This window comes from Ascidia mentula, chromosome 7 (assembly GCF_947561715.1).
Source record: "Ascidia mentula chromosome 7, kaAscMent1.1, whole genome shotgun sequence".
In the NCBI taxonomy this organism is placed as follows: Eukaryota; Metazoa; Chordata; class Ascidiacea; order Phlebobranchia; family Ascidiidae; genus Ascidia; species Ascidia mentula.
Genome location: NC_138572.1, coordinates 19,636,048 through 19,660,579, shown reverse-complemented (window position 1 = coordinate 19,660,579; position 24,532 = coordinate 19,636,048). Strand labels below are relative to the sequence as shown.

The 24,532-nt window shown below is 39.5% G+C and overlaps 1 protein-coding gene across 1 annotated transcript; it reads left to right on the top strand.

The window, feature by feature from the left end:
- Positions 1-771: 771 nt before the first annotated feature.
- On the top strand, positions 772-23,672 carry LOC145909744 (uncharacterized). The gene is made up of 17 exons (XM_082997096.1): positions 772-822; positions 1,006-1,099; positions 2,679-4,145; positions 4,226-4,318; positions 4,510-4,611; positions 4,718-4,777; positions 4,831-4,902; positions 14,042-14,122; positions 15,632-15,730; positions 15,925-16,160; positions 16,321-16,497; positions 16,576-17,006; positions 19,159-19,252; positions 20,940-21,033; positions 21,389-21,460; positions 21,745-21,908; positions 22,829-23,672. Exons 1-12 carry the CDS (start codon positions 772-774, stop codon positions 16,603-16,605), a joined length of 2,562 nt encoding a protein of 853 aa, XP_082853222.1. The 3' UTR covers positions 16,606-17,006; positions 19,159-19,252; positions 20,940-21,033; positions 21,389-21,460; positions 21,745-21,908; positions 22,829-23,672.
- Positions 23,673-24,532: the final 860 nt, after the last annotated feature.

The following is a 24,532-nucleotide window of genomic DNA, read 5'->3' as shown; positions in this document are numbered from 1 at the left end:
TCGATAAATTGCTTCCTGGCGACTTCAGCATTAAACCGGGATTGAACATATAGTGCAGGAAAGTGACATAAATTTTGAGTTTGATAAAATAACACATGTTGTATGATTGGTTTTATTAAGTACGTTGGTTCCAGCCTTTCCAGCCAGTTAATTGTGGTTATGTATGGGTGAGTTTTGGATGTATGCGCACAGATGCACAGGCTATTGCAAGGGCGATTTCCAGCATGTTTGGGGCAGTTTTACTATGGTTTTCAGGGTCATTAGTCAGGCAGCCAATTGGCAAAGGGTGCTGTTGAACATGTAACTGAAAAACTACCAACATATTGAGGTGGATTTTGTGGAAAAATGAATCACAGAAAGTATGGTCAATTTGTGATTTTCTGTTAGTCCCGACACTTGTCTAGGATTTCTGGTCAAAATTATGTTCGAGATAACTACTTTAACCGCTCCTCCAGGGGCATTTTGCCCCCATGTTTGAGAAAAAATGAATCACAGAAAGTAACCTCCATTTGCAACAAAGTAAAGTCACTAACCCTCCTCTACACAATGCATTCAGAATTAGATGTCTGATAAGTGTTTATGCCCCCCCCCCCCCCCCCCCCCCGGGAATTTTTGGGGTTTGAGATACGGTCATAAAAATTAACAAAAAAATCCGTGAAAAATTAGTTTTCTGAGGTGTTCTGTTTTAACTACACGTATGTTTACACAGCTTTTATATATGTAATATATTTGCTATACTTGTAATACAAAGCTACACCTGCTCATACAAGAATGGCCGAACAACAAACAGAACAAGCTGATCCACAAAATATCCATACCGAGGTGAGCTTGTTGTTCTTGGATATCGAGATATTTGTAGGAAAACATGGGTTCTGTCGTCTATCAGCATTGACATTATTGGGTGTGAACGTTTGATTTTCGATAATACAGAATCTTCACATCGGTGACGTACAACAACAAAATGTACAACAGCAAACTGTACAACAACAAAATGTGCAAAACCAGACTGTGGTGCAACATATTTACAATCGACCAGCAGCGTCATCAGCTAACACTGAATCAAATGCTCCAACAACTTCCAAAGCCGGTGTTCGACAAGGTACTGATTCCTTTTGACAGCATACAAGCAGAAAGATATATTTTGTTTCAACACATTAATTGTCAGATTGTTTGTTTTTTACAATTTTACACTTTTCACAGGAACTACAAATAATTTATTTGTAGCACAACAGGTAGATATTATCAGGACTACCTTAACATACGTTGAAATGTATGCAAGCTAATGTGGGTTTTAAAACAGAATCCTCTTTGTGGGATTCAATCACAACCTTCAGAAATAATGTGACGTCCATCGTTTATTGGTTGAATGTCACGCATGAGTCCAAGAAAGTTGTTTTTATGTTGTGTAGGGAGTCGTCTCTTAAATTCCAAGGAATATATTGTGCAGTGAATGAACGAGTCCGTGCACAAATTCGGGATGACGGCAGTGTAGAATGGGTGAAACACAGAACATCAGAAACAAAACAGCATTGAGTTAGAGGCGACAAAAAGTGGCACAGTTGAGATTTCTGTCAAGTTTCTAAACACACTGAGGATATAGCTTAGCGTACAAAACAAAATCACAATTGTCAATACAGTCACGTGGTTTATCAAACTAACATAACACAAGTGTCAAATGATATACATTCAAATCACTGTAAAAAATCATCCCTAAAATATCGACCACGATTTGTGCGACAAAGAAATTCTATGATGTAATCACACATGTCAAACACACACACAAAATATCAACATTTGTTGAACAGACTGTAACAGTTTATTAAATAGGAACACTAATTAATTGCAATCAGTCATAAATTCTCAGAAGAAAGGGACTGAGCAACACTGCAGGAAATATAAACATGTTGTAGTAATTGAAGACGTCTCAGCAACAAAAGAAACCTTAGAACAGATGTATTTTTTTTGTCGGATATGTAACGACTCCATCAGCAGGAGACGATATTCGTCTCTTTGTGGGTCGTTGAACTTCACTTTGCTGGATGCCCGAACAAATTATTGCAAACACAATTGACGTCACGTACACGGGACATTGTGACGTATTAACTAAAACCTGTTCTCATTATATCTGAGCAATCGATCAAAAACTAAAGGAATTTCCCCCAGGTCCAATTCACATTAGATGCGGGATTATTTCACGTTATTCAAAACTACTTACGATTCCATACCGGGAATTTTCGGTAAACCACCTGATAACTTTACCAACGATGCTTTGAATCGCGCATTGTCGTTGTGATTTAGGCACGAATACGGGATGGCACGAAACAAACACTTTTATAGTGGGGATTATGTCGCTACAGCGAATACCTTGGTTCTTAATCAAATCCCCATTTGATCAGTGTTTGCTCATCCTTTGCTTGTGTTTTCCTAGCAAGCAACCTCTGTACCATTCTTCCCACATAATTAACTCGCTACCAGAAATGTAGGAAATATTTGATGATCTCCACAGACCAGTTGTTAGTAAGGGGAAGAACCTGGGACTCCATGATGAGCAAACCACGATAAGTTAAGCGCGCTCACAAAAGTTGGGTTAAATTCATGATTGTTTACCACACATGTGCAGGTTATGGGAAAACACGCAACTCGTATTCAGAAACATTTTACGTTTTTTCACTGTGTAGTGGATTGCTTTGGTTCAACTCAATCACGGATAGAGATTCATTATAAATCTTTCACGTCAAGAGTAACTCGACCATCCCCTGTAAAATCAAACCAGGACATACTTAGGTTGGTGTTGAATCCGCTTCGTGATTTTTCAGATGAAAAACTCCAACAGGCAGTTGATGAATTTAAACGACATCAGTTGGAAAATCTCGATCCAGATGTGATTCCATTTAGTCATAAGTTTAACAAAGCCGACATTCCTGAGGTAAATCCAATCCTAATGGAAAAAGATATTTATAAGGGACTTGATGCTGAAACGCCAGTAGTTTACAAACCTTTAACTGTAGAAAGGAATGTAAATTTAACTGGTGGCAAAGAGGTCAAAATAAAAGATCTTGTTTCAAACTTTAAAACAAGCAAAGGTAAAGGATCTTTCATCTCATTCTACGGCCCTGCTGGTTGTGGAAAAACATCAATTTCAAAAAGAATATCCAGACATTTAAGAAACTCACACTTGGTGCTTAATCTTTGCTTCAAGGATATAAACTATGGTGATGACAAACTAACTCTTCAGCAGCTCTTGCTTGACAGGCAGTTCCCTGATGTGGAACAATCTGTCCTTGATGCTACTTTTCAATGGATAAGAAAGAACCAGGCCAAATGTGCAATAGTATGTGATGGTTTGGATCAGGCCACATGGTCAGTAGCAGACATGAAGTCAGTTAGTGCAAGTTACGATACAACATCGAAAGTTCAACAGCTAATTGCAAATCTCTGTGGCAAAAAGTTACTTAGAAAGTCTGCATTGATTTTTACATCTCGTCCCCATTCCCTGCTCTCAATTCCACTTGATCTCCGACCGCAACAAACCATTTATGTCCACGATCTTTCTGATGACGACATGAGAAAGTTGTTTGATTTCTATGCTGCAGAAGAGGCCAAGAAACTGTGGAAATCGTTTGAAACTAAATCCCCACAAGTACTTAACTTTTGCCATAATCCATTGCTTTTGCAGTTTGTAGTTTATGCTGGTTTATTTGGGCCCACAAACCACATTCACACACTTACAGACATATTTGAAGCTGTCCTAGAACAACTTAGTGACACTCAACATGCCAAGGGGGATGACATAGAAAAATTAAGAAATCCCCTTGGCAAAATGGCATACGACGGAATGAAACGTAAAACGGTCATGTTCACACAAGCTGATCTCCTAGATGTTGGTTTGGAGGATATAAACGTGCAGGATGTGGTAATAAAAATGGCCAAATCCTCCTGGCATGAGAGTCGCAAGGTTTTTGACGGGAAAAATGCGATCTTCTATTATATGCACCAATTGCTCCAGGAATATTTCGCAGCCTATTACATTTCTATGCTCATGCCTGAAGAAGAATTCGACCAATTCGTCGATGAGTTAGTGAAAGAATCCCACTGGGGGCCAACACGTCGTTTTGTCTGCGGTATTTTGCTCGGTAACAAATCTGGTATGTACAACACGTTAAGCCCAATCTTTCTCATTTACTAACCATTATTTCCTTTTTGATTCCTGCGCCATCCAACAAAGCTTCTGGAAGTGACCGTGCTGAATACACTTCGGAATGTGATACAGCCAACAGTGCTACAAGCCATGCATCAACTTTCAGGCTTCGAGAAATACGTCAGTTGTATACTTGCTTATCAAATATTTCTTTTCGTATAATATTGATGATGGCAAATAATGTACACATATTTCTTGTTATCATCGGAACTCACGGACTCATTCAATTTCGTAATATTTGGATCTAAGTATTTGTTGAATTTTTTTTATAAGTAGTATGTCATGCTTCTGGTGCATACATTATTTTGCAGCTTCTGAAAGGACTCCAATAACTGAGGGATCCACTTCACCAGACACACCTAGTGTGGCAACAACTTCTAAACATCATCATGCAAATGACTTGCAAGAAAATGGTGCTGAGTTCTACAATTTTACCATATTATGCAATTAGAAAATCACTCACGAAACTTTTGTTTGTGTATATTTTTCTTCTTTTCATTTATTTTCATTCTGCAACAGAAAAACAAAGTGGATCTCCAAGATCTTCAGGTTTCAAAAAACAACCAAATGCAAAAAAAGGTCTTTCCTCATACACAAGGTTGAAATAAAATGTAATAAATTTTGATTCACAGCTTCTGATAACTGTTCATCAAGAAACTCTGCTACATCAACGGCTAACATTGATGACCATCATCGAGAAGAAGGTAATTTATATCACAATTCATCATTTGCAAAATCCACAGTAATCCTGTTCGTTTCACTGTCGTGGTTTGTGTTCACTTGAAAATCAAAATGCAAACATTTTTTCATTTATAGTCAAAAAGCATTTTTTGTGTCTAATGGTTGTGATTGATAATTCTTGACTGTTTTAACGCAAATTAATCTTTGCAGTTACCTTGTGTTGTAGACTGCACTCATTTTTATGTGAGTACGTTGTGATTGACAGTCTTTGATTGTGTTAGTTAAAAATGAGAATTTGCAGTTACCTTGTGTTGTAAACTGCACTCATTTTTATGTGACCAGGTAGTGATTGACAGTCTTTGATTGTGTTAGCTAAAATGACAATTTGCAGTTATCTTATGTTGTAAACTGCACTCATTTTTATGTGAGTAGGTAGTGATTGACAGTCTTTGATTGTGTCAGCTAAAATGATAATTTGCAGTTACCTTGTGTTGTAGACTGCACTCATTTTTATGTGAGTAGGTAGTGATTGACAGTCTTTGATTGTGTTAGCTAAAAATGACAATTTGCAGTTATCTTATGTTGTAAACTGCACTCATTTTTATGTGAGTAGGAAGTGATTGACAGTCTTTGATTGTGTCAGCTAAAATGACAATTTGCAGTTACCTTGTGTTGTAGACTGCACTCATTTTTATGTGAGTAGGTAGTGATTGACAGTCCTTGATTGTGTCAGCAAAAATGACAATATGTGAGTAGGTAGTGATTGACAGTCTTTGATTGTGTTAGCTAAAATGAGAATTTGCAGTTACCTTGTGTTGTAGACTGCACTCATTTCTATGTGAGTAGGTAGTGATTGACAGTCTTTGATTGTGTTAGCTAAAAATGAGAATATGCAGTTACCTTGTGATGTAAACTGCACTCCTTTTTTATGTGAGTAGGTAGTGATTGACAGTCGTTGATTGTGTTAGTCAAAATGACAATTTGCAGTTATCTTATGTTGTAAACTGCACTCATTTTTGTGTGAGTAGGTAGTGATTGACAGTCTTTGTTTGTGTCAGCTAAAATGACAATTTGCAGTTACCTTGTGTTGTAAACTGCCATAATTTTTATGTGAGTAGGTAGTGATTGACAGTCTTTGATTGTGTTGGTTAAAAATGACAATTTGCAGTTACTTTGTGTTGTAAACGGCCATAATTTATATGTGAGTAGGTAGTGATTGACAGTCTTTGATTGTAATATAAAACCTATGGAAAATCTTTTGGGGCCATGAGCAAAATTCATAAGTAGTATATAGGTGGCAGAGGAGAAATTCTTAGAGACTGCCTTCCTGTCTCTGATTCTCTTTCCGATGGGAGACAGGAAAGAGTACTCTTTCCGTTTCCTACGTCTGCATTTTTAATTTTTAATTGTCTTACGGAGACACCCACAGGTACTCTTTGTTTTCCGGTCTTGATTGTGAGTACGTTACAATTCTACCTGAACCGGAAAGAGAGCAGAGATAAACCCTTGCCCGTCGAGTTGTCAGCTGTTTTGTCGTGGCGTGTCTCTGCTCAATCGATCGCTGTCGCGTTACAAAGCTGGATCGTTTGTATAGCGTCTGAATTGCTACCTGTATGATTCGGTCGAGGTCTAAATGACGTCATGTCATCGCAAAGATCGTGTGAGACGAGTTGAATAATTGCGTGAATCCTTTTTGCTGCTAATGGGCAATAAAATTACATGCATGTCGTCGAAATTCTGATGTCGCATGCGTGAATTCCACCACACTCTTAAAATCGTTTTGCGTGTCTCCTGTTGAATCTAATTTCGGTGTGAAATTTTAGTGTGCATTGCGATTGAATACGATGTTGGTATAATTGTGTGTGATTCGCGATTTGTCACATTATCAGTTCATCCTGATTGTGTGTTGGTCACGGGCGCCGATTTTAAACGTGTGGCAAGATCTGGAAATCGAATTACGTTATTCGTTATTGTGATAATTTGGAATTTACGCACCCGTTTACATTCTTTATTTCTGGGCCAACTGGGAGTGGAAAGTCCTATTTTGTTGCGCGCATGATAAAGGAAAACCACATCGTACCATGTCCAAAACGGATTATTTGGCACCATGACCAATGGCAGTCTGCGTACGAAAACCTACCTGACACAATTGAATACGTGAAGGGTGCTCCTACCTCTGTTGAGAAAGGCGTACGAACCCTCTTGATTCTCGACGACTTGATGTCCGAAAGCAGCAAAATCGTTTCGCGTTTGTTCACCCAGGGCAGTCACCATAAGGACACGAGTATAATTTACATCGTGCAGAACTTCTTTCTTAAGGGCAGTGAGCATCGAACAATCAGTTTGAATGCGCATTATTTGGTTGTGTTTAATAATCCTAGAGATTCTCCCCAAATCACACACCTCGCGAAACAAGTATTCCCCTCTTACGTGAAAGCCGTGCGAGAGTCAAATATGGACGCTACGTCATCTCCGCACGGTTATTTGGTATTCGATTGTCGACAAGAAACACCTGACAAGCTTCGTCTGAGAACAGGGGTGTTCCGCGGTGAAACATCGTTCACTTACGTTCCGAAAAACTTATGAAATGTCCCGTCGTCTCGAAAAACACGCGGCAGATTTGAATATGCAAAGCCGAGCCCAGAGTCGTGAGCGCGATCATAAAAGCGGCCGGACCCGATTTGATGAAGTGAATTTGCGAATGCAGTCATAACGTGTTGAAGGGCAGGGTTAATTTGACCCAGCGCGATAGACAGAAGTTGCAGCGACATGAGCTCGCTCTGCGTAAATTGATGAAGAAATAGACTCCAGTGACGCGGAAACGTTGAAGTTGATTCAACGCGGCGGATTCCCGTCTGCTCTATTCGCTGATAGGAACCCTAATTCCGGCTATTGCTGGTTTATTCGACAATGCGTGACCGGGCGCCCGCTGAAATGACACCTGTGGAGGGGGTTTTAACGGAATATGATCGTGAGTTTTCGAATATATTCAATGAAACAAGGCTCGATGATGAAAACGTTAGGCTTTATGGTCAAGCCCTGCAGCGCTATCGATTCATCAGGAAGGAGCAGGCGAATAAACCCATGGAGATGACGATAATCGAGCGCCCACCAGACGACGCGACCGAACGAAAGCAATCGATTGCACAGCGCGTCATCCGGACGATGCCAAAAACACTTGAAGTTAAAGCGGATTTATTAATTTCATTTATTCGCTGAGCGCCCGGTATTAATTTTTTACCGTCGGGCGAACTAAGAAGTCTTTACGCCTTTGAATATGTCTTGCCAAAAACCTACAACACTGGGGCAGACTTTAAAGATCATGAGAACTTATTACCTTCGCCATGTCGCCCGCGACTTGCCCCGTTTCGCCAGGCTTGCGCTTACGCAGCGCGGACACGGATTGAGGGGTTTATGTTCGCGAGTTTGGGCCGCACCGTATTGCCTGTTCTGAAGTCGGGCGCGCGCCAAGTGGGAAAGCAGTTTTTAGAATCTCTAGTTTTTTTGCAAGTGACGTCATGGCAGGTCAGCAACATGGCAGGTCAGCAAGCGGCAGAGAGTTGCCCAATCGAGATGTTGTCTAAACTTCACTGCGATATGTGTCAGCAGCAGCGTTATGTGTTAAACGGTGTCGACGTACGCCTTTCTCTCACGCGTGGCACAGATCAATTCGCCGTCATCACTTATCTCACTCGGCCCTGTACCCACTGCGTCGTTCGGAAGTTCGCGTATTTACGACACTCGTGACCGGGCAGGTACCTGTCAGGGTTGTCTTGGGCTTTGTGGACGGCGCCGCTTACAACGACGCTTGGGAACGAAATCCATTCGAGTTCAAGCATATGAACATTAATCACTTATCGTTACACGTGGGTGGACGTACACATCCGGTAAAAGCATTCCAACCTGATTTTGAAAACGGCCGATACAGTAGAAGCTATTTATCGCTGTTTACAGGGACAAACAATCATTACACGAATCAATCAAACGGAACAACATACTGCTCGTACCCGCGAGGCTACTGCCTTTTCTGTGTGGATCTGACGCCCGATCACAGCGACTTGGCAACGTTTGACCTCAGGCATCTCGGGTCGGACGATTTAAAACGGCTCTGGCAGCCCCGGCGGATATAATTGCTTTTTGCGAATACGACAATATTGTGGAGGTGGACCGCTATCGAAACGTGATTACAGATTTTGCCTCGTGAACGCATGGACGAATTACAAATTGGCGCTTTGCTTGCACGCGACCCAGTGACGTCGCGCGTCTTTCGTGGTGTTTACGCACGAGACGAACTTGCGACAATACGTCACCAACCGCCGTCATTGTATATTGTTAACAGCGACCTGTCTTTTCGATCTGGCGCCAATTCGCTTGTATTATATTTTGACACTTTCGCAAGACCGCAGTATTTTCAGGATTTTAGAGTTTTTTACGGGTTTACACGTCGCTAAAGCTGTGGCAATTTAATTCGAGAGTTGTCCAGAGCCCTTTTTTGATTACCTGTGGGGCGTATTTTATTTTTTCGCGTTGCTACGCGCGCGCGGCTACAAACAGCATGGAATCGTGGACATTTATTTGCATGACTTATATAGAAATGATTTAATTGTGGAGCGTTTTGTGGCTAACACACGGGAACGAGCGTGAGGTTTGAACTCGTGACCGTGGGCTAACCAGGCCCAACGCTCTACCAACTGAGCTACAGGAGCTCGGCAGTTTCACAGGGTATATTGTGGCCAATGTACACTGGTGCGCAAGCGCGCAACTTATCAGGCAACCTTCACATATACGCAGGTGACCTATACCACTATAATCACCGTTTATATAATTCAAAATTCATGGTAGTTGTCACAAAAATTCAAGGGTTAACAATATGCTATTCACAAACCCACATGTCTTTTCGCGACCACGACTGCTCCGTGTTCTTCGCCGCCGGGCCGCCCTACACCCAATTGACCAACTTTCTTGCTTGCCATATTTGCGACAAATGCTTGAGGGAAAGACTGCGCCCAACAGATATGAACAATACGGACTGCGCCCAACCGATGAGAACGATATAGACTGCGCCCAACAGATATGAACAATACGGACTGCGCCCAACCGATGTGAACGATATAGACTGCGCCCAACAGATATGAACGATATAGACTGCGCCCAACAGATATGAACAATACGGACTGCGCCCAACCGATGAGAACGATATAGACTGCGCCCAACAGATATGAACAATACGGACTGCGCCCAACCGATGTGAACGATATAGACTGCGCCCAACAGATATGAACGATATAGACTGCGCCCAACAGATATGAACGATATATACCGCGCCCAACAGATATGAACAATACGGACTGCGCCCAACAGATATGAACGATATAGACTGCGCCCAACCGATATGAACGATATAGACTGCGCCCAACAGATATGAACAATATAGACTGCGCCCAACAGATATGAACGATATAGACTGCGCCCAACAGATATGAACGATATATACTGCGCCCAACAGATATGAACGATATAGACTGCGCCCAACAGATATGAACGATATAGACTGCGCCCAACAGATATGAACGATATAGACTGCGCCCAACAGATATGAACGATATAGACTGCGCCCAACAGATATGAACGATATAGACTGCGCCCAACAGATATGAACGATATATACTGCGCCCAACAGATATGAACAATACGGACTGCGCCCAACAGATATGAACGATATAGACTGCGCCCAACCGATATGAACGATATAGACTGCGCCCAACAGATATGAACAATATAGACTGCGCCCAACAGATATGAACAATACGGACTGCGCCCAACCGATATGAACAATACGGACTGCGCCCAACAGATATGAACGATATAGACTGCGCCCAACAGATATGAACGATATAGACTGCGCCCAACAGATATAAATGGTATTTTTCAATAAGAAAAAAAATCGTTTCGAAGCGGACCGAATTATACCCGATCACGGGATGTTTTGCAGGTGCGACAGAAAATCACTTAGCAGTGTTTCGTATGGATGTGTGACAAGTTCTGAGCGCCTGGTTTACTTTGCCTTCTAGTAGAGAAACACCCAATTAAAGCGATCACGCATCAGCCGCGCCTCCTTGTCCTGTATTTGACCTAGGTAACCCACAAAGCGGTCTATCAGCTCTTGCGGTTGACCTGTTGTGACGAAACATTCCCCTTGCTTGAATCCAGGTACGTCGCTGCACACGGCAACGCTGAGAGGAATGCATTCCGTTTTATCAGCTTCGAAGTCATAGCAAATCACAAATGGATAAAAGCTCTGTAGTGGTGGTACGTTAATGCAGCACAGTTGCAAGCGTTCGAAAATCGTCTGCCTCACACACGCGAAACGCGCCATTGACTGGATTTCCTATCCAGGCGTGCGGTGTAATAAACGTAAAAAGCAATATTTGTTAATGCGTCAACGATCCACTTCGAATCGGGGCGCTGTTTTCTAATGACATCCAAGTGATCTTCTCCAGCGAGCTTTTGAAAGAATGTGAAAATATCATCCCGCAAGCGGATAACAATTGGTGTGGGGAAAAGTATTGCATTGTTGTCCGACGCGTGAAAATATCGCCGTTCCCCAAAATGGTTTCTAACGTGAAACCGAAACTGCAATTAATTTTGAAAGTTCTCTGGCCGTCGCCTAATAAGGCGTGGACCATGTGATCAACACGTGATCAAACGATCGGCAACGAGAAATTGTAAAATGACGTCACAAGTTAAATTCGGGCTAAAATGCGAATTGCGGACCAGCGCTGGACGATTAAGCGGTCTGTGGGCGGTTGCTCGCCGGAAACATGTAATTGTCGGTTCGAACCGCCGCCTGTTTGCAAACATCTGCCAATGAAAAACCATGTCAGTCAATTGCACGCCAGAGCTGACTTTATAAACGCACCTACTTTCACCGTTGATCACTGGTAAATTTTGCTGGCTAGTGTGTTGGGTTCGCCTGCGCAAGAAAATGTTTTGCAAACGAGATCTTTTATCAGTCGGTAAAATACAATTACCCCTCATTAATCGCTAATGTACGCGTTGTAACTCCCCGTTCGCCCGGCGCCACTGGATCGGCGCACTCTGGTGAGTTAAGAATGCCGAAGTCACGCAAGATCTCATCAATGACATTCGACCCGGCGTACGTTATATCGATTGTGTTAACATCACTGCAAAATTCCCGGTTCTTTATCGCGATATACACGAACGTGTCGCGCGATTATCTTGTGTTCGTTTCAAAGCTTTCAAATGACTGGAGTAAATCAAAGAAAACGAGATCCTCAAGGGGCTGCTATTGGAATATGCGGTTGGACGGCATTGCACGAAATTGCCTGACTATAGTCTTGTGTGCCGGTCGCGAGCGTATTTTGCAAAGCAGGCGGAGATTTTGGATTTCTGCGATAAATGCAATGACATCATTCAAATGTAGTGAAGAGGGAAACTGTCTTAGCCGAGGTCGCTCACGCTTAACGCATCCGCTAACGTGAGTGTTTCGCGTTTTTGGTATCAAGTCGTGGTTTGACAAGCCAAGATTATTCATCGCGTCACTGTATTGCCCGATAATGGATTCCATTTCCCCGCATGCAGGAAACATGTGATTCTGATTCGGTTCAAAGAAATCCACAACGTATCGACTGGGGTCCCGAATCTTGTTGTCCAACGTCAAAGCCACGCTAAGTTAATGAAAAACTCTAGAGCTTTACCTCGGTGTAATTTGACTACAGATGTCGGTACCCGGTGTCGCACTGTCAGGCGTCAACGGGCAAACTCGAAATAGTTTCGCTGCGCTCACGTCATTTGAGCTAAACCACACAATATGTTAGAAAGAGGAAACAGGAAAATCACGATCAACTTACATCGCGCGCTTATACGCCCAAGCGCGAACAAATTAAACGTACATCTTGCCACAGGTATCGCAAATCGCACATCGATTACATTCATTTTCATGTGATATGACCTCATCGGTTTTGGCAAAATGCATGTCACAAAATCCGCAATGAAATTTTACACGCATGTTTTTGCAAGACTGGAAAACAGAGAGTATCTGTGGGTGCCTCCGTAACACAAATTTCCATTTAAAATGCATACGTAGGAAACGGAAAGAGCACTCTTTCCTGTCTCCCAATCGGAAAGAGAATCTCAGAGACAGGAAGGAAGTCTCTGAGATTCTCTCCTCTGTCACCTATATACTTCTATCGTAAATCTCTATTAAGGATCAGATTAGTTAATCCTGATCCGTATTCATAAACCCCGATTAAATCTAATCGTTGATCAGTAAGACGTGTTTTGACCTAAGAAGGTGAATCAAGTGATTTGTCGGTAATTTTAGCAAAAAAACTCCCAGTTTGCTCAATTGCGCCTCATAGCGTTAGGTTGTCTGCGCGACGATGACAACAAGGTCATAAACAAGGTTAAAGGTTTTGTTTACTTTCTTGAGCGCCGGTGGAACTATTTGTGGCTTATTTTGAAAACAGTTGACAGTAGGTTATTATTTATTTTTATTATATGTAACTGTATTTCTGACATTGCCGGAATATTAACTGGCAATAATGCATTAATTTTAACAGGGTCATTTTTGCTTCGAAAAGTAGCATTTTGTCTGTAGTCAAACATGAAAAAAACATGAACAGTTTTCCAAAATAAAATAAAATATTGGTGTTCCTAGTCACAAACTACATTGGCAACATATAAAATAAAAAATGATATGTACAATAAACTAAAAAAAGGCATGGGAGACCAAATAATTTAATGAAAACATGTTTGGAGAAGTAAGAACAATCATGGCTCTTCACAGTGTTGTAATCCTACCTTGTCATGCAATAGAGGGAAACACTTTTGCGTTGTCAGTTTACAGTGGTAGACATCTCTGTAAACGTAAGAGTATATAGTCTGGTTATTATGACCAGTGAGTTGAAACCTCACCAGTAACTTGATTTTTATGTCTACTAGGAAAAAATAGCTTCTAGGGAAAACTGGTTTTGATGGCTGTGGTGCTTGTAAACCTAATGCATTAATTGCATGGATCACGGATAAATTTTGGCAAACATTGTTCAATCTCTTTCAAAATTTAAAATATATCGATTCTTTGTTTGTTTTTTGTCATACAAATTACTTTGTATTCAAAATGTAACACATGTTTTTTAACAGCTAGTGAAACCACCAGCACTGCTGTAGATGAACTTGAGGCATCCAGAATATCTCAAATTGATGGTAAAGCTCAAGGACAGGGTAGAGTATTTAAATTCTGCCCTAAACACACATGTTATACACTGTGAAAGTAATTTGCAGCTAAAGTGTATTGCGTTCATGGCATAAACTGCAAGATAATATTAACCACATACGTAGAAATCATACAATATTTGTGTCATTGTTGTTTTATGCAAACATAAAACTGTGATTTAATTTGTGTTAAGTAAGTGGTAAATGTGTGGCGAGGGCTCTGGATAAACTGTGGCTGGAATAACAAATAATCAACTATTTCTTGACCAGCTTATAACTATCATGATATACACAGTAATGTTTCATGCAACTGCATGATTGGCAGGATTGCCCCACTGTGCAGGTCCTTACTTGGTGATTACAACTATCGTATAGTGGTAGGGATCCCCCTAGGTTGCCTGGCAAGTTATGTGTTGGCACACCACTGTACATTGGCCACAATGTATATATATCCTGTGAAACATAGAGTGTTGGACCTGGTTAGCCATGGGTCGTGAGTTCAAACCTCACCGGGAGATTTTTTACATCTCGCTTAGACTTGTCGGGAAAAAGTGGCTGATCCTGCTGGGCTGCAAAGTCTGTAAATCTTATTATCATGATATACAGCACCAGAAATATTTCTTTTTCTTTGTAGTTGTGTTACATGCTTCAGTTAATCAGAGTCAGATTGATCCTGAGTTTTCCCCTTCTTGAAAATATTAAATTAGTCAACTAGATTGTTTTCATCAAAGTCCACTAATTGTTTTTGTGCAAAATGAAATGGTTCAAATGTTTGAAAATTGTTGCCAGTGATTTTTAAGCTTGTTGTATTATAAAATTTTCTTAAAAAGGAAATAAAGCAGTCAGTCCGATCCTATGTCCTTGGAGGAATTTAACTTGAATTCGGGTTGAAAGACTCTTTACAAACAAACAATTAGCAATAGTATTGTTGGGTTTGTATTATTTAACATTATTTGCAATATCATGCAAGTTTTAATGTGTGTGGAATGTTCCCCATTCCATCATTGTGTTAATTAAACCCAACTCATAACAATCTGGGGAGCTTGTTATAAACAGACTTTATACTTAACTGTAGCCAGCTAGGCTGCATTGCCTGGGCTGCCATGCCTGGAAACCTAACGATCTTGATACAATAGCTGTTTTACTGCATTGTTAAGCATGTACATGCCAGATTGGAAAGTTGTTTATTTGAGCGGAGGATTTTTTTTTGGGCGATTGTTAATTGCGCTGGCGATCTAAATGATTTTTGTATGTTAATGCATCAGCACGACATTTATTCCAATCTGGTGTACAGTACATATACAATAAAAATGCAAAATAGAATGTCATTGGCACAAATAAAACCATAACGGGCAGCGATAAAACAATAAGATAGAAATAATCACAAGTGTTATACTGGGACCTTCCACTGCTTACTGTAAGTTATATGTGTGGAAAACACGCAAGTTTAAATATTTCTTACATTCAAATACTTGGCTACTATTTTGATCGCAAATCTTGGTCTTGTTTGTTTTTTAGTCAAACGTGGGGAAAAGTTGTTGAAGAAACTTTCCGAATTCCTCCAAGAAAAACAAGTAGGTGAATATGAACCGGTTTTACGTGGAGATGAACTACGAGGTTAGTGTTTATTTCCAGTTTGATGCGTGATTGTAAATATAACTGTTACGTCACGCTTGATATTGTGACGTAACACTCTCATTGTCCCCATAGAATTGAAAGTGAACGAAATGTTTTTAGTTTGAGTTGAAAGTTTTGATGGAAGGATATTTTTGTCGAATCCTCCATGTTTGTTAAACTTGTTCCTGTTTCAGATTTCCTCGGGGATTTACAGGAAGTTGACGAAAAATACAGGAATAAAATCGCCCTCTCTTGTTCTTGGTATTTGGATTTAACCGGAATCCCAATGAAGATTTCGGATGTTTTCGCTCTCGCGGATTTCCTCCCTCGGATTCGAGAACCCGGTTTTGGGCTGGAGTTGGAGAGATGCGGACTTAATTCCGAAACTGTAAACATTATTTGTGAAGCGATTATGAAGATGGAATACAAGGTTTGTTTGTGAATAAATATTTGTCCGAAATACTTTCATAAAACTTTACTTTTTGTTAAAAATTAAAACATGGAGTTAATTTTAATCCGGTTTTAAGTTCAATTTTAATTTTTTGAAGTTTGAAACCAAGATTTTCGACCAATCTTTATATTTTAAATAGTTGGGATTACTCGTCCTGGGTGAAAACAATTTTGAAGAAATCGAAGTTGGAAATATTTGTCGGATTCTCCCTAAAGTGGATGAGTTGCGGCTGAATGATCTGAATCTGAGTGGGTGCGGAATCGGTTCCGAATCTATTCGAATCCTGAGGAAGGAGATCGGAAAACTGAAACACCCGGTAAGTATTCTGTTTAATTTAAATAAAAACATTTTGTTAATTTTAATGAAATTAAAAGTTTTGTGTTTTTTTTTTCAGCCGAAAGTTGAGGGTTTGGATCGTCAGTAATCATTTGTTCCTCTCATCCGATGCAATCTCTAGTGGTCCGGATCAAATCAAAACACGGGGATCTCCCAGAATTAATTTTTGTGTTTTTATGAATTGTCGAAATGAAAGATTTCATTGTAAATAAAATTATGATCAAATATATGAAGTGAAATATGTCTGGAGCAGAAAGTGGGAAGTTTTCCGACATTTTTTTGTTTTCAGAAGAAACAATAGCAGGGATTATTTATAGAATGGAATGTTATCATGTAGGAACTCACGGATCTACTCGGATTTAAATTAAAACTTGCAAATGTCTAAATAAACTAATTTGTTGCATTTTTTCTGTAAATATTTTAATGGAAATGAAGAAAGTGAAACAAAATTAAAACGACAGAGGAAAAAAGTAAATATATTGGTAACAAGTAAGTACATGTCTCACATTGCTCTGTTTCACATAAATATTTACTTGCAGTTTAAAATTATCCAGTTTAGTATTTATGTCCTATCAGTTTAATTTAAAACCAACTAGTGTCAACTAGTGTTTTCTCATGTACCTCTTTCATTATTATTCCGCAACACTTCTTGAGTCAGTTATAACACATAAGGGTGGTATTCACAATCTCCGATCAAGGATCAGATCAGTTTTCACAGATCCGTATTCAGAAACTCGGATCAAACTTAATCGCGGATCAGAATAACGCGTTTTGATCCGAAATGTTGATCCACCCCTTGAGGTGACTGATTTCCTATTTTAGGCTACTTTACAATTAATAGGACTACCCAAATAACTTACCTGTACAGGTGCAGTATGCCCGCAAAATTTCTCCAGATTGTCTAACACAAGGAGAATCTTTTGGGATGGTGTACACTTGGATGTGAAAAATCAGTACTTCTGCAGTAGACAGCATTTCAAAGGTTTAATATAATGGGACTCCAGGTATTCAAATGCTATGCTTATAGGTTGACATTTGGGAGCTTTTTGTCCATGTAAATCAACATCGTTCTCATTTAGACAAAGCAGATTGTACTTTGCAATGCCATCACATGGGTCAAGCAGTTGCTCTTTTTCAGAAAAACGTCCTATACTTATGTGGGCTACTTCTCTTTGTGATTTTAACAACTTAATTCTTTACTGCACACCCATAATATCTGCGGAAAAGACCAAAGAAACATGTTTCGACTTTGTTTTGTTATTGGTTTGCAAACCAAACAGCTAAAAATGTTCCCGCAAACTCCCAACTGTCCACGTTTGAAACGCCTATGCCATACTAAGGGTCTTTGTTTTCCATTTTGCTACAAAAAAATTAAAAACATCCCAGAACTGTTGATATTTTTGACATTTAACAACCAAGACCAAACATTTTCTACACAGAAAAACGCGCGTAGCACAACTTAACCTATGACCCTGATTCTCGTGCATCCGCATTGGCGTTGGTGCAAATCATGTATTGTTGCGTTGACAATCAATATTGCCATTTCTTGATTAATGGCTAAAGGTAAAGAAAAGCTATTACGCGACTTGGCCAGCTGTTCTGCTGATGAGCGAACACGTTTTTCATGGCAAGTATTGAATTTTGCATGTAATGTGTAAATTTAAATAGTTCAAGCAAAATTAGTTTGGAGTTGCTACTTGCCATGTTTAACGTTGCAAAAAAATAATAATAAATAAATTTATATCAAACACTTATGACAGATAACTAATCACTAACAAGAGAAATTACATTGTTTACTTGTTTTAGTTTATTCATCACAATGATTAACAGGTAAAAACAAAATTATCACAACTATTATTTTGGGAACTTGCACTTGGCCTTGAAATATTCTACTAGTTGCTCTGATGAAGGTGACCTTGAATGTAAGAATAGTTTCCAAACAATGTGGAAAAAAAAATTAGTTGGACCTGCAAAAAACAGAAGTTTGTCGAAGTCACAATAAAAAATTTGTATTTTCTTGCAAAGAATGGTTGTTTATTGCACTATTTAAATGTCGAAACATATGCCAGTTACATAAAACTCTAAGCAATTAAGCATTTATAATGTAAAAGTAAATGGTTAACAAAGAACAGCAACATTTACCGACCAAAACACTCATACTTCGCACTAACTTGCTTCCCTTATGTTTCATCTTCCAGCAAAAACTCACACCACAACCCAGCCTACGTAAAAAAACTACCTCTGTCAAAACAAATCACTCCCGAGACCAGTAACCCTACTTCCCGTTGAACTTGCGCAGTTTGTTGTCTGCATAATCACTGAACCGTTAAAAATATTTAAAAAATTTGTGATATTTTTCGCTACAGCGAATGTTGTTTCACGAAACCCCCGATCAAAATTATGGTTGATCTGGGTTTCTGAATACCAAATTGATCCAATCCTTGATCTCGGATCGGTTGATCCAGGATCGTGGATCAATCTTGATCAGGGATTGTGAATACCATCCATGGTGTTTGTGATGTGTTCTTCATTCATCATGGCAAGTTTGCAACATCTCGAATTAATGTCCATTTAATCTTGTTTGGTCATAACCAATCAAATAAAATTATTTGTAAACTAATTACTGTATTTATTGCCACAGAAAGAAGTGGTCCATTGCCGATGGGTGATACTTCATACGAAAGGATTCCAATAATCACACTGCTGAAACTGCCGCAACCAACAATGTATTTCCTGTATGTACTGCACTAGTTTACCAGTACAGTAGTTCCTAATTGTGTTTGGGCCATTAAATTTCAATACAAAACACTTTGCAAGGTCTTGTAGGCCACTTAACAGCACTTTTTTCATGTCATTTTCATGCTTTGGAGATAGCCATGATTTCTTACCATTATGCATGTGACTAATTAGCCTCGAATATTGATTAATTGAAGCTTGTGTTATGTCATTGAGCATGTGTACATACAAATGGGTGTTGCCATGACTGGTGCATGATGTTTCGGTGTAATTTATGTGAACCGCTTAAGGTTGGTGGCATCATTTTCTGCCTATTAGCTGTACTGCTGGTAGCCCTGCTGATATGGCCATTTTCTGTTGTTTGGGTGGTGTTGGTAAAACAGCCATAACTCTGGGATCGATGATCAACCAGGTGTGAAACTTCACATTGTGATAGGTGAATCTCCCATGTATTGTGCAGCATGGGCCAATTGGGATTCTGGTCCATTGTCCTACTATTGAAAGACACATATTGGTATTTCTATGAAAATAAGTTTTGGTGCTGGGAAATGCCCACCGTGTAGACATTTGTCACAATAGAAATTTTACGTCACAAAGCAAACCAGTGATGCATAGGGCTTAATTTTTTAGTTGAATGAGCACACATGCAAGTGCTGTTGTCATGGCGAATTTCAAGGTGTTTGGGGCAGTTTTAGTGGGGTTTTGGGCTATTTCAAACAAATCGTTTAAGTGGCCGATCATTTGTGATTTTATGAAAGATCCATCCCATATCTACAAATTTTGATCAAAATTAGTCTCTAGAAAAATGGCATTTGCCCCCCTGGTTAGTCAATATTTTGACAAAAAAGCAACAAAAATAGGAACTGGATTTTGCAGAAAAATGAATCGTTCAACTACCCACTCATTTGCATTTTTTTGTAAGTTCCAACTCTTCTCTATGCAATGGCATCAAATTTAGTTGCTGAAAAAGTGTCAATGCCCTCCCCCAAGGGCTGGGTATACCCCCCTGATGGTCATATGATCTTCCAGGAGGCCCAAAAAGTCCTTGCTCTGTACAGTCTCATCCAGGAGCAAATTTTTTTCAACTTTGTAGAATTTTAGGTCCCTATGTAAGTCACAAGACCCATCAACGGTCATTGGGAAACAAGCGGAACAGTCGTTAGATGCATTACAGCCGAGGGCCTTGAACACAGGATTTCTCCAATCTAATACCGATATAGGTCCTTAAGGGAAAATTTTCAATTTTAAAAATGATAAAATAGACATTAAATTTGCACTGAAATATGTTTATTTATGTAATTTAAACATCATAGGAGGGTTTTAAACCAGCTCCAGTCATCCATCGCCACCTAGTGACTAAAATTAATTTTTTCAATGCTTAATGTACATAAAGTATGGGGTCTATTGCTTGACTTCCAGCTTTCAAACAACTTGAAGTATAGCTTAAAATGCATGAATTTCCTTTATTATTATTCCGTAACACATTTTCAGTCAGTTATAACACATAGTTTTTGCAATGTATTCTTCATTCGTCATGGCATTTGTGCATGTGCTGTCTTTCACAGCATCAATTCTTTTGTTGACCTAGTTTGCAAAATCTCGAATTAAAGGCTATTTAATCTTGTTTAGTCATAACAAATCAAATATAATTATTTTGTGGCCTAATTACTGTATTTATTGCCACAGAAAGAAATGGTCCATTGCCGGTGGGTGATACTTCATACGAAAGGATTCCAGTACTCACACTGCTGAAACTGCTACAACCAACAATGTATTTCCTGTATGTACTGCACTAGTTTACCAGTACAGTAGTTCCTAATTGTGTTTGGCCATTAAATTTTAATACAAAACACTTTGCAAGGTCTTGTAGGCCACTTAAACAGCACTTTTTTCATGCTTTGGAGATAGACATGATTTCTTACCATTATGCATGTGACTAATTAGCCTCGAATATTGATTAATTTAAACTTTTGTTGTGTCATTGAGCATGTGTACATACAAATGGGTGTTGCCATGACTGGTGCATGATGTTTCGGTGTAATTTATGTGATCCGCTTGAGGTCGGTGGCATCATTTTCTGCCTATTAGCTGTACTGCTTGTAGCCCTGCTGATATGGCCATTTTCTGTTGTTTAGGTGGTGTTGGTAAAACAGCCATAACTCTGGGATTGATGATCAACCAGGTGTGAAACTTCACATTGTGATTAGGTGAATGTCCCATGTACTGTGCGGCATAGGCCGATTGGGATTTTGGCTGGGTGCCCTACTATTGAAGGGGAATTTCTTATTTATTAAACAGAATATGTATGTAAAATTTGCACTGAAATGTGTTTTTTTTTTAAATTTCTTAGGAGGGTTTAAAGCAGCTCCAATCACTTATTGCCCCCTACTGATGAAAATTTTTTTTTACATTTGAATTAAATGCTACTTAATCTTGCTACCAATCACAAAGAAATTTTTTTGTTAATTAATTGCTGTATTTATTGCCACAGAAAGAAGTGGTCCATTGCCGGCGGGTGATTCTTCATACGAAAGGATTCCAGTACTCACACTGCTGAAACTGCTGCAACCCACAATGTATTTCCTGTATGTACTGCCCTTGTTTACCAGTACAGTAGTTCCTAGTATGTTGCAGCATGGGGCAATTGAGATTCAGGTTGGTAAGCCAACTATTTATGATTGCATATTTGTATTTCTATTAAATTAGTTTCGCAGGAGGGAAATGTCCACCTAGTGGTCCTCTGTCACAATATAATGATGATGTAACAAAGCAATTGGTGTAGCATAGGAATCAATTTTACACTTGAGTAAGCACATATGCATGTACCATTGCTAAGGCGAATAGGAGCTAGTTTAAAGTTTTGGGCGTCCAAATCCGGTAGCTACTTGGTGCTGGGTGTTGTAGAACATTAAACTAAAAAGTCTGAAACTTCAGGCTATATTTGCAGGAAACTGAATCATTTAAGGGCCCAGTTGTTTGTGAAAGAACAAGTGCTTTTTCATCCCCCAGTGTATACATTATTGTGGGTAAAAGAACAACAAAAAATATAAATTGTTTTTGCAGGAAAATTTATGGTTGAATTATCCTATCTGTTGTGGTTTATTGCAAGGCCCATCTCTCCTCCAGACAATAACACAAACGTTAGTTGCTGAATAATTGCATAAAGAGCCCCCCAGGGTCATCGCCATATGTGTCGTAAAGCATTATTGTGTTAATCCCAACCAATGAATTCACATAACACTGCAACCAATCACCACTTGTGCTTCAATAATATGTGTAGTATTTACCTAAGTGTAAATATTGTTGTCACAATTACAAGCCCACATAATCATTATAAAGTAGCATTTATTCGATGTGCTTTGTATGTTATAACACAAGTAGTTGGGTCTTGTTGCATGGAAACAAAGGAAATGTGTGGTTTCCATAATTAATTGTGCATTTTACTTTTTTGAAATTCTGCTTGTTATAAGTGTTGATAATCAGTTGTGTTTTTCTACAGTTGTTACTGACTGCACTTTCCTAAGTAATGTTTTACATTTCACTTTTAATAAAGTCGTATATCTTTCATCCACCAGGGTGCGCTGAAGGTTCAAATATCCTGTTACCATGACAACTTCGGGGCGTGGGCGGAGCTCAACTCATATAAGAAAATCTTGACTTATTCTGGCTTCCGTAAGATCACCGACAAATCCCTACATACAGTAGCATCTCGTGTTGGTCGTTAATAATTCCTTGTAGTAACCGCATGTTGTTTAAAGTCACCGCCAATTTATTTAAACCTTCAGACTTTTCTCGTCGTTTCACTCTCCTTTTGTTTTGCATTCTGCAGGTACCGAACTCGTACCTGCACCGCCGATAACAACCATTGCTTGGAACGTCTAATAATTCTTTTTCTTTTACACCTTCGTCCTTTATAAGCCATCACATTCTCAATCATGATATGTTGAGATATATATGTTCATTTGTTGTTATGTTGACAACCTGATCACCGCATAAATACTGAGGCTTTTAAATACTCTGTATACTGTATGAATAAAACATTGCGGATTTTTAGTTACGTTAATCAAACAATTATCGAAAACTTGCCGTCAGCACGTGCCACAGACATGGCTAGAAATGTATTCACATTCACACCGTTCAATGTCTTCTCTTTACGCAAAAGATCATTGGTAAACAAAACACAAAAAAATAGTTAAACAAAAAAATGCAAGTTTACTTTTTCTAATTTCCGCTTAGTGTTTTTCTTTTTGCAACGCCTGTACCTTGCATAGGGCCGGTCCTATAACCAAGAATGGTTCCACCGGTCCCTCGTCACCATCTATGTTTAAATCGTCCACCGCAAATTGTGATTTTTCGCTGACGAAAATAAAATGAATTGAATTAATCGGTGAGACGTATTGTATGCAGTGTGAGAGGTTAGCCAGCGAATACATTGTCAACAGATCTACATATATTTAAACTGGTAAGAAACAGAGAATAAATTCGTACATATTTTGTTGCGCTCTATTTGGAGTCAGACTGTTAGTACATGAAGGTTCGGTTTTTGTCGCTTTACTAGCATTGGAAGTCTTGTTATTCAGATAGCGCATTAATAATATTAAGACAAGTAATCGAACGCTTCATTTTGGTGACCTGCGCTTGTAATAGAAACGCAAAATCCTTCTGATTTGAGCGTTGTTTTTTTTGTGAACGCTTAGTTTTTCTTGTTGTAACGGAGTTTCGTTCTGTTTTGAGTTGCTACGGAAGATGGCTTTTATGAGTAATATTCTTCCATTTGCAAAGCACAAAACTAAACTCACTTCCACGCCTAACGTTTTCGGAGGTGAAAGGTCGCAACAACAGAATAGCAATTTAGATGATATCATCAGTGAGTTAAATCAAATCGGCTCGGACCCTTCGGCTATTCATTGGTCAGAACCACGGCCAAGCGTGGTTCCACCTGTTTGTGAGACCAGGTCAAGTTTGTCCGCCACGCTTTTGAGTGACGTACAGCACTGTGAGTTGCCCAGGCGCGTTGGTTTTGTTGACTCGGCAACAAGGAAATCTTTGGAAGAGAGGAATGATTCGCAGAAAGGAAGGTGGTTGAGTAAGATAGGCATTCCAAAGTTTTGGCCGATCGTTGCGCGATTTGGTTTGCTACTGTTGAAACGTTGTTTCAAGCGTATGGGATAGATAGCGAGTTTGAACGTTTTATCATTCCGCGTTTGTGGGACGAACAGATTGCACGAGTCGGTAATTTGATTTGAAATAGAGATGATCGTTTTCCGTTCACAGCATTG